At 37.0% G+C, this 12,184-nt stretch overlaps 1 protein-coding gene across 4 annotated transcripts in view; it reads left to right on the top strand.

The window, feature by feature from the left end:
- Window positions 1-12,184, top strand: part of otog (otogelin) — a 143,086-nt gene that overhangs the window by 80,800 nt on the left and 50,102 nt on the right. For all 4 annotated transcript variants that reach the window (XR_009816807.1, XM_061975031.2, XM_061975030.2 and 1 more), the window contains 4 exons: window positions 1,963-2,070; window positions 6,083-6,221; window positions 10,795-10,929; window positions 11,094-11,240. Coding sequence is in view for 3 of the 4 variants with exons in the window: in XM_061975031.2 (XP_061831015.1) it covers window positions 1,963-2,070; window positions 6,083-6,221; window positions 10,795-10,929; window positions 11,094-11,240 (529 nt within the window). In the remaining variant the exon portion in view is untranslated. The remainder of the gene's footprint in view (window positions 1-1,962; window positions 2,071-6,082; window positions 6,222-10,794; window positions 10,930-11,093; window positions 11,241-12,184) is intronic.

Genomic DNA, 12,184 nt, shown 5'->3' with positions numbered 1-12,184 from the left:
AAAATAGGGGTGATGTGCTCACGTCTGCGGGTCTGTGTTAGCAGACGAGCAGCAGAGTTCTGCACGAGCTGCAGGCGGGCGAGGGAGGCCTGGCTAATGCCTACATACAGGGCATTACAATAATCAAGACGAGTCGAGATAAAAGCGTGGATTAATTTCTCAAGATCATGTCTTGATAGAAGCGGTTTCACTTTCGCTATTTGGCGTAATTGATAAAAGCTTTTTTGAACGACGCTGCTGATTTGTTTTTCGAATTTAAAATCTGAGTCAAACTTTACCCCCAGGTTTGTGACAGAGTCGCTGAGATACGGGGTCAGAGTGCCGAGGTCAACGTTGGGGGAGGGAGAGCGACTTGGACCGAACAACATAACTTCTGTTTTATCTTCATTTAGGCTCAGGAAGTTAGCTGAAAGCCAGACTTTGATGTCGTGCAGGCAGTCAATAAGACGTTGAACCGTGTTATTTTGTGCCATGGGAAAATAAATCTGGCAATCATCGGCATAAAAATGAAATGCAATACTGTACTTCCTAAAAATAGAACCAAGGGGGAGAAGGTAAAGCGCAAATAAAATTGGGGCAAGGATTGAGCCCTGGGGGACCCCATGTGGTAAAGGAGCTGTGGACGACATAAAACTGTCTACTTTTACACAAAAACTCCTGTCGGTTAGGTACGACCGGAACCAGTTGAGGGCGGCGCCCTTAATGCCCACACAGTTCTCAAGACGAGTGATTAAGGTGGCGTGGTCGACGGTGTGGAACGCAGCAGACAGATCTAAAAGCACCAGGACAACATATTTACCAGAATCAGTGGACAGGAGGATATCATTAAAAACTTTTAGAAGCGCTGACTCTGTGCTGTGGAGGGCTTTAAAACCGGACTGGAACAGCTCAGTGATACCATTATCCTCTAAGAAGGGCAACAACTGACTGTAGACAACCTTCTCTAATATTTTGGAAATGTATGGAAGATTAGAGATAGGTCTGAAGTTAGAGAGGAGAGAGGGGTCGAGGCTGGGTTTTTTAAGTAGAGGTCGTACCACTGCATGTTTAAACTCTACTGGAACTATTCCAGAAGAGAGGCTACTATTGATAATGTTAAGGACACTTGATCCAATAGTAGCAAGTACCTCCTTAAACAGGCGAGGTGGGAGGGCATCTGCAGGAGAACCAGAGGGCTTCATATGACTAACTGTGTCACTTAAAAAAGAAAAGGACACCGGCTCAAACTGATGGAAAACAGAAGAGAAATGCAGAGGAACAGAAGGGTCATATGAAGGCTGAGATAGACTGGCTCTAGTTGACACAATTTTGTCAGTGAAAAAATGGAGACAATTTTCACAGAATTCAAAAGAAGCATCAAAACCAGCAGATTTGGGAGCATCAATGACAGTGTTAATAGTTTTAAACAGAACTCTGGGGTTGTTACAGTTAGAAGATATAATCTGAGATAGATATATATTCATTTCTGCTTTTACAGTCATCTGAAAGGAAAACAGGCTTTCTTTAAAAATGGCAATTTGCACAATTTTGACCTCAGTGAAATGTCCCTTCTTTTTGAGATTCAAACGTTAATGGTTCTGGGCGACCTAAAATAAGATCGCAGATATTTTACAAAGTCAGAGAGATTGCAGTGTAGCTGCACCAAAACAAATGTCATTAAATTCATGCGATTGCTCCTCTTGCAAGTAATTATTGACAGCGGCAACCTGAAACAGATAATCATTATGACTCCAAAGAAGACACCCAGAAATAGTCTGCAACGTCACAAAAATAGTAATAATACAGCAGAGTAGAAGTTATGGGACATGTTAATGTGTGCAAGAGTGGGTGGGGGAATCATCCCTAATTCCAACATGGCAACGAGTGTGAGTACCCCCTTAGAGTATTCCATGAAACATGCTGGTTGGTAGAAAGGAGATCAGGAACAGGCACTGTTCACGAAACAAATCTTTTCTTCACCAGCTTGCTGAAACATGGAGACGAGTGCTTTGAACCTAAAGCCTGCCCCTGCCTCTGGAAAGGAAAAGAGTATTTCCCTGGTGACAAGGTGTCTTCCCCCTGCTACCAGTGGTATGTCGAAACTGTATGTTTAAGACAGTACAAGCTGTACTAGAATGAAATAGAACTTTTCCTCCTTTTTGTCTGTCCTTATTACAGTAGTTTATTTTCCTAGTACGCCTGCCCATATGGTGTATCACAACTAAAATAACCCTTCATCAATGTTGCTAAATTGTAAAGTTGTATTTTGCCTTAAAGCTATTGTTAAGCCCTAAAACAAAGCAGTGTAAATGGCCTCCAATCTGGGACCCCCCCAATTTTGACGGCGGAATGCAATGATTGGTGTTCATAGCTGTCAATCACAAACATCTCAGCTTCGTTTAGCGCAGGGGTGTCCAAACACTTTACAAGTTTATGTAAACTTTTGACCACGACTGTATACTATAACCAACAAATATAGTCAACACAGCTTTCGCACATAACACACCTCCTGCTTATTGAACTTTGTGGACATTATAAAACATGTTCAAGCACTATTTTTTTTTTAATTATGCAAAACACTCTCTTCACACTTCTCCACGTTTGACACATTTTAGGCGCTTAATATTTCTGATTGATTACAAAAATTATATATATATATATGTATATATATATATATATATATATATATATATATATATATATATATATATATATATATCCATCCATCCATTTTCTACCGCTTGTCCTTTTTGGGGTCGCGGGGTGTAATGGAGACTATCTCAGCTGCATTCGGGCGGAAGGCGGGGTACACCCTGGACAAGTCGCCCTCATCACAGGGCCAACACAGATAGACAGACAACATTCACACTCACATTCACACACTAGGGCCAATTTAGTGTTGCCAATCAACCTATATATATATATATATATATATATATATATATATATATATATATATATATATATGTATATATATATATATATATATATATGTATATATATATATATATATATATATATATATATATATATATATATATATATATATATATATATATAGGTGTGTGCATCTTTATCTTAAATTGGTTTGATATGCATCTAGATCCCTGGGTTACGATACAATTCACTAACAATACTTTTTAAAACATTACGATTCGATGCGATATGATTCAGTGCGATTCGATGCAAAAATGAAATGTATCATGTCAGAATAATGTCATGTGTTTATTATTTAAACAAACAGACAAAACTGGCGGTTCCTGTTTTAATTATGAGCAAACAGTAGAACCATCTAGTTCAAGGCATTGCAATACATAAACTTTACGAAAATAAGATGCAAACAAAACACTTTTGCAAAAGCTACCTTATTGTTGTTTGCTCAGTTAGCAACAATAAAATACAGAGAAAAGGAAGCTGTAAATCAAGCAGATGTGTTATAACACCACAGTAAGTGCAAGATACAATTAAGTGCCAACAAGTAAACTAAAGCTCTCACATTGCCCGCTTGAGTGTCTTCATGCCATCACAACAGGTGAGTGCTCAGATTAGTCATGCTGGCGCTACTTTATCACTGCTTTCCAAATCTTACAAATGGCCATACTTTTATCCAACTGGCCATTCTTTTTTTTTTAAATCCGAACGTTTACCACTAGATTAATATTCGGGGTATCATTGTTTGTAAACTCTTTGGGTGCTGTCTGCCATGTTGCTCTGTTGCTGTCAGTCGCAAACGAGAACAGTACACTCGTATTACATCCATCACAGAAGTCTCTCAAGATTTGAGCGTCTATATTTTGTAGCAGATCTCCAATCAACCGATTCATAACTTTCCAACCGGACATCGACCAATCATGTGTTTCATGATGTATTCATATCTGTAAAGTTAAAATCGGTTTTCGGTTTGTACCGATTCATTTTTACACCCCTATTTTATACATAAATATGTGTGTGCGTGTATACAGGTAAAAGCCAGTAAATTAGAATATTTTGAAAAACTTGATTTATTTCAGTAATTGCATTCAAAAGGTGTAACTTGTACATTATATTTATTCATTGCACACAGACTGATGCATTCAAATGTTTATTTCATTTAATTTTGATGATTTGATGTGGCAACAAATGAAAATCCAAAATTCCGTGTGTCACAAAATTAGAATATTACTTAAGGCTAATACAAAAAAGGCATTTTTAGAAATGTTGGCCAACTGAAAAGTATGAAAATGAAAAATATGAGCATGTACAATATTCAATACTTGGTTGGAGCTCCTTTTGCCTCAATTACTGCGTTAATGCGGCGTGGCATGGAGTCGATGAGTTTCTGGCACTGCTCAGGTGTTATGAGAGCCCAGGTTGCTCTGATAGTGGCCTTCAACTCTTCTGCGTTTTTGGGTCTGGCATTCTGCATCTTCCTTTTCACAATACCCCACAGATTTTCTATGGGGCTAAGGTCAGGGGAGTTGGCGGGCCAATTTAGAACAGAAATACCATGGTCCGTAAACCAGGCACGGGTAGATTTTGCGCTGTGTGCAGGCGCCAAGTCCTGTTGGAACTTGAAATCTCCATCTCCATAGAGCAGGTCAGCAGCAGGAAGCATGAAGTGCTCTAAAACTTGCTGGTAGACGGCTGCGTTGACCCTGGATCTCAGGAAACAGAGTGGACCGACACCAGCAGATGACATGGCACCCCAAACTATCACCCAACCATGCAAATTTTGCATTTCCTTTGGAAATCGAGGTCCCAGAGTCTGGAGGAAGACAGGAGAGGCACAGGATCCACGTTGCCTGAAGTCTAGTGTAAAGTTTCCACCATCAGTGATGGTTTGGGGTGCCATGTCATCTGCTGGTGTCGGTCCACTCTGTTTCCTGAGATCCAGGGTCAACGCAGCCGTCTACCAGCAAGTTTTAGAGCACTTAATGCTTCCTGCTGCTGACCTGCTCTATGGAGATGGAGATTTCAAGTTCCAACAGGACTTGGCGCCTGCACACAGCGCAAAATCTACCCGTGCCTGGTTTACGGACCATGGTATTTCTGTTCTAAATTGGCCCGCCAACTCCCCTGACCTTAGCCCCATAGAAAATCTGTGGGGTATTGTGAAAAGGAAGATGCAGAATGCCAGACCCAAAAACGCAGAAGAGTTGAAGGCCACTATCAGAGCAACCTGGGCTCTCATAACACCTGAGCAGTGGCAGAAACTCATCGACTCCATGCCACGCCGCATTAACGCAGTAATTGAGGCAAAAGGAGCTCCAACCAAGTATTGAGTATTGTACATGCTCATATTTTTCATTTTCATACTTTTCAGTTGGCCAACATTTCTAAAAATGCCTTTTTTGTATTAGCCTTAAGTAATATTCTAATTTTGTGACACACGGAATTTTGGATTTCATTTGTTGCCACTTCAAATCATCAAAATTAAATTAAATAAACATTTGAATGCATCAGTCTGTGTGCAATGAATAAATATAATGTACAAGTTACACCTTTTGAATGCAATTACTGAAATAAATCAAGTTTTTCAAAATATTCTAATTTACTGGCTTTTACCTGTATGTATATATATATATATATATATATATATATGTATATATATATATATATATATATATATATATATATATATATATATATATATATATATATATATATACATATATATATATATATATACATATATATATATATATATATATACTGTATATGTATGTATGTATGTATGTATGTATGTATGTATATATATAAAACCCCCTGAGCCCCGGCGCCCCCCCTTAGGTTAAGGCCACCTGATATCATAATTGTATTATTACACAGCAGAAAAGACTGGGAAACAAGCGGCCTCTTGTAAAATTCTTGGATTGTCGCCGCTGTTCATCAGTGTGAATGAAAACACTCTCAGTAATCTTAGTCTTTTTTCCATCAACTTCTTTTTTCTGGTGGAAATCCAAATGGTGATGACAGCCTAACAATGCAATGAATGCTGACACCGTCATCTGATAATTCATTGTGCTGCCAGTTGTGTACTTTTTACAAAAGGAGTGGCCATTATATGTGAAAACAAAAAACTAATTGACAATAAAATGATGCTGCAATTTTGCTCTCTTCGTAGTGTTTGCCAGCACGGGATGTTCCAGTGTGTATTTCAGCCGTGTCCGTCCATGTGCACAACTTATGGAGATCGCCATTACAGAACCTTCGATGGCTTGCTCTTTGACTACATAGGTGCTTGCCAAGTCTATCTTGTAAAGGTAATGAACTCACATTTGCATACAAAACCGTCACAACTGTGGTTCACAATACACAACTCACAAAAAGTTACTGAGAGAATGTTTGGCTTTGAGGTGAAATTTCATTATTGACCAATAAATGTCCTGGTTCAAATATAATTGGTATTCAAAAAATCCTCTTTGTCATGTATTTTACATTTTGACAGAATGAGACCAAGACTACATATAACAATTGATGAACAGTAACTTATGGAAGTAGAATTGTGTCACATCAACTTATATATATCAATATGATATTAATATATATGCATATATTAATAAATATACAAATACAAATACAAATGTGATATACAAATAAATAAATAACTTGTATCAATAAACGCGTATTTGTAAATATATTTTTGAGATTTTAAAATATATATAAATACAATTTATAAATATAAAAATGTGACATACAAATACATCAAGAATTTGTATAAATAAACGTGTATTTGTAAATGTATTTTTGAGATTTGAATATAAATATGCTTGATTTTGTACTTGTGTTTGTATTGAATTTGCATATGTGGATCGCTTTTTTGCTTTTGTGTCGATGAGACATTCCTCCCACAAACCAGATGCACAAATAAATGTGACCTACACACTCCCTTGAACAACCAGCAGAGGGCACTCAATCGCAGTACCGCAGTTCTAATCAATTGGAAATTGTGCTATAATACCTTTGAAAAATACCGCTACTGTTTATGCTGCGGTGACTACAGAGCTGAGGCACATGATGTTGAGTGTGTCAAAACGCACACACAAAGGGCATACAAGCAATAACATCATGGAGAGGAAGATTGGCAAAAAAACTTCATTTCTACTGGTTAATAAAGAGGGTGCGTGAAGCACAATATGAAGGTATTTGGGCTTCAAAACGAACAATCAAGGTGACGCTTTAAACAGGGAGGTGCCACGCTGCAAGTGTTGCTTTAAAACACGCATCGCCAAATTTGGCGATTAGTATTACATCTTTTGCTTCAAACGTAGATAAACATTTAATAATAAGCATTCAGATCTGTGCAAGGAGCTACAAAGAGTGACAAGTAATAATGTAGTTGTTACACCTTTCCAGCTGTTCCGCTCACGTGCAGACTGTAGTCAAGGAGCACAGGGCAGACGTTTCCTCCAGGGCCAATGTTTTTGTCGGGGGTGACACCCTTTACTTTACCCAGTAATGGGTCTGCTAAACTGAGGTGGCGACTTGTCCAGGGTGTACGCCGCCTTCCGCCCAATTGTAACTGAGATAGGCTCCAGCACCCCCCGCGACCCCGAAAGGGATAAGCGGTAGAAAATGGATGGATGGATGGGTCTGCTAAGCTTCGCTTCCGGGTCAGACTGACAAGGCTGCCGAGTCTTGACAACTTTTTATTATTAGTTTTTGCAGGACACAACCCGACCCTTTATCACTCTACTGCGCAGTGCACATGCTCCCTCTCTCTCTCTTTACTCGCCCACTCACTCACTGACGTCACTCTGCCAACACGTTGCCATTCTCGCAAACACACATACGCTACTCTCTGTTGTGCACATGTAGCACACAGCTGCTTGGCTTGATGCCAAATATTAGCGTAGCAAGTAAAATAACTGAATTTTGTAACAAATTCCTACAATGTGTGTTTTATCTTTAACAATGTGTGTTTTGCCTGCTACATGGCTTATCTGTGTACTTTTATCCATAGTTTTGTTTTTAGTATTTACTAATAATTGTATTTGTCTTAAAGCACGGACCAGTATATACCATATATCATGAAGCATTTAATAAAATGTAAATAAAGCTTTTTATTATATTCTAACCTAATCCTTGATTATGGAAGACTATCTGTAATATGGAAAATTGTAAATTGTTCTTTGAGTGCAACAGGAAAAGCCCAACGTGTTTAATGCCTTTTAATTTATATTTTAACCTTCTAAAATTGTTCTTTAAGTGCAATAAGAAACATATATTTAACGTATGGTAAGATTTTCTGTTAAAATAAAGCCAATTTAGACATTTTTTGTAGTTCTTTTTATTTTGAAAAAGTATCGAAAAGTATTGATATACATTTTGGTCCCGGTAGCAATACCAAATTATTGGTATCGGAACAACCCTTGTCTCTTCTAATCTGCATCAACCGCAGTACCTTTGTGTAACTCCTTGATGAGTCTCTGATGCTTCCATGTTAAACTCCACCATCCCCATGTAGTTACCTTGTTCACATCGTAAAGTCCAGGAGGAAACTTTAACAGGTGGATTATGGCGGTGTTACCACAGTATTATCATGGATCTTGCAGTACAAATACGGAGTCTCCCATATCTTACACAGGAAAAGCCGTTTTGAACACGCCCCATGTCAAACCGCCAAAACCGTCACGAAAAATGTAACATGTTTAACAAATTTTACAGGTCCCTGCCGATCTCAAGGTTTATGGCAGATGAGTGACTGGTTTTGCGTTAGTTATTAAAACAGTGTTTGGCAGAGGACGGCCAATTGCCGAACCGCCATGAACAGCCATCTAAATCAACAATGTGTGAACGCAACTATCGAGTGATCAGCAGGTTGCGACAGCAATGTGGAGACACTGGAATAGTCACATACAGTCTGGGAAAATATAGTGTTCGACTCATGGATCACACTTGTTGCCATTTGCCATTTAGTTCCTTGTTAGAAAACAGCAAATTGTGCAAAGTAGCAAAACACCGAGCTGTTGAACACGTAGTCGCAAGGTTGCATTTACCCCCCAGGGAATAAAGGCTGACTGTTTTTGTTCTTTCTCTAAATTGCTGCTGTATTTTCGATGTATGTTACTTTTTATACATGATTTTCCTTAAGAGTTTTTTTTTCATGTTAAATAAAAAAAAAAAATCAGTGTCCAATTATTTCAGAGGTGTTCGACACACAGTGAGTCCTTCATTTTTCAACGGGCATAAAAACATTTAGAATAATTTTATTTTTACTCTTTTTACTTAAATCTCTCACTCAACCTCAGCCATAAACAAAAATACCTAGGGGATATATATATATACATACATATATATACATATATATATATATATATATATATATATATACTGTATATATATATATATATATATATATATATATATATATATATATATATATATATATACAGTCGTGGTCAAAAGTTTACTTACACTTGTATAGAACATAATGTCATTGCTGTCTTGAGTTTCCAATCATTTCTACAACTCTTGTTTTTTTGTGATAGAGTGATTAGAGCACATACTTGTTTGTCACAAAAACATTCATGAAGTTTGGTTCTTTTATGAATTTATTATGGGTCTACTGAAAATGTGACCAAATCTGCTGGGTCAAAAGTATACATACAGCAATGTTAATATTTGGTTACATGTCCCTTGGCAAGTTTCACTGAAATAAAGCGCTGTTGGTAGCCATCCACAAGCTTCTGGTTGAATTTTTGACCACTCCTCTTGACAAAATTGGTGCAGTTCAGCTAAATTAGCTGGTTTTCTGACATGGTCTTGTTTCTTCAATATTGTCCACACGTTTAAGTCAGGATTTTGAAAGGCCATTCTAAAACCTTAATTCTAGCCTGATTCAGCCATTCCTTTACCACTTTTGACGTGTGTCTGGGGTCATTGTCCTGTTGGAACACCCAACTGCGCCTAAGACCCAACCTCTGGGCTGATGATTTTAAGTTGTCCTGAAGAATTTGGAGGTAATCCAACTTTTTCATTGTCCCATTTACTCTCTGTAAAGCAACAGTTCCATTGGCAGCAAAACAGGCACAGAGCATAATACTACCACCACCATGCTTGACGGTAGGTAGCTAAGGTGTTCCTGGGATTAAAGGCCAAACAGCTCAATTTTTGTTTCATCTGAAATCACATGGACAAAGATAAGACCTTCTGGAGGAAAGTTCTGTGGTCAGATGAAACTAAAATTTAGCTGTTTGGCTACAATACAAGCGTATGTAAACTTTTGACCACGACTGTGTGTGTATATTTATATATATATATATATATATATATTTTTTTTTTTTTATATATATATATATATATTTTTATATATATATATTATTTTTTCTTTTCTTCTTTTGACCCTTTTAAGGCCTTTTATTGAAATGTTTTCTTTACAAAATATATATATATATGTATTTTTTTTAATACATTTTTTAAAATTAGTATAAACTTGCATAACTTGAGTTAAATGGGCAACATTATCTGATTAAAAGGTCTTCAAACGGTCAAAATTTTGAAAAAAATTTGGATTTCTTTTAATATTTTTGTTTAGGACTGAAATGTATTGAGGAATTTGAGTAAAAAAAACTAATAAATATATATATATATATATATATATATATATATATATATATATATATATATATATATATATATATATATATATGTATGTATGTATACACAAATCCATAATGTTCTTCCTACCTTAAAAAAATGAAGGACTTTTCTGTCCTATTTAGCTTTCAAATGAAAATACAGTATATAAAATCAAATGTTCCCGGAAGGTTAAGGTCCCTCACATGTTTAGACTTAGCAATATTTATTGCTGTTTTCTTTTTTCTCTTTCCACAGAGCAGCGCTGATGTGATTCTCAGTGTGACCGCTGAGAACATTGCCTGTTTTGACAATGGCGTCATCTGCAGAAAGTCACTGCTGATCAACATTGGAAGATCAGTCATAACTTTTATTGATGACACTGGGCAGCCTGTAAGTGACATTTTCTGTTTTTGTGTCGCTTTTTGCAGTTTTTATTATGAGACAACATACAATAATGACAATGATAAAATTTCATAACGCAGAATAACATTGTATTTTTGTTATATGTCAACATAAGTACAGCGATACAACTATAATTGAGTCATGTTTTACAGCACCCATCCAGTGTCATTGAAAGGAATCAGAGGATGCTCTTTTGGCCTGCTGGTTACTTTACTGTGGTTCAATTCCCAGAAGAGGACGTTACCATCCTGTGGGACCGTAAAACCACCATTCACATTCAGGTTGGACCTCGTTGGCAGGTAGGCGGCATATCTTTTAATTGCATCTATTGGACTCATTGTCCACCTGTTGTATTGTCAATATCCATCCAACATTATTGAGTTTCTAAGGGGCCCTATCCTATACAGCGGTGCCTCAACTTACAAGCTCAATTGGTTCTATGACGGAGCTCGTAACTCAAAACAATCTCAAATAAACGATAGCATTGTAATGAATTTACATTTTTTTAAATCTATTTATAGATGCCTGCACCCCCTAAAACACCACAAATGTTAACATCAATCAATCAATCAAAGTTTATTTATATAGCTCTAAATCACGAGTGTCTCAAAGGGCTGCACAAGCCACAACGACATCAGATCCCATGTAACATGCCTTTCAAAAAGAAAAAGTACATTTTAGATATGAAATTTGTTTTAAAAAACAATACAATAGAATGGACTGTATTTTCGGGACTACAGAGCGCATTGGAATATAAACTGCACCCACTAAACTTTAGAAGAAAAATAAGTTTTTCTATATTTTAGCCTCACCGGACTATAAGCCGCAGATATATACGCTGTAAAATTACAAACCCCGTTTCCATATGAGTTGGGAAATTGTGTTAGATGTAAATATAAACAGAATACAATGATTTGCAAATCCTTTTCAACCCATATTCAATTGAATGCACTACAAAGACAACATATTTGATGTTCAAAGTCATAAACTTTTTTTTTTTTTTTGCAAATAATAATTAACTTAGAATTTCATGGCTGCAACACGTGCCAAAGTAGTTGGGAAAGGGCATGTTCACCACTGTGTTACATCACCTTTTCTTTTAACAAAACTCAATAAACGATTGGGAACTGAGGAAACTAATTGTTGAAGCTTTGAAAGTGGAATTCTTTCCCATTCTTGTTTTATGTAGAGCTTCAGTCGTTCAACAGTCCGGGGTCTCCGCTGTCGTATTTTACGCTTCATA

Source organism: Nerophis lumbriciformis, linkage group LG15 (assembly GCF_033978685.3).
Source record: "Nerophis lumbriciformis linkage group LG15, RoL_Nlum_v2.1, whole genome shotgun sequence".
NCBI classification, from domain to species: Eukaryota; Metazoa; Chordata; class Actinopteri; order Syngnathiformes; family Syngnathidae; genus Nerophis; species Nerophis lumbriciformis.
This window is presented reverse-complemented; position numbering and strand designations above follow the sequence as displayed.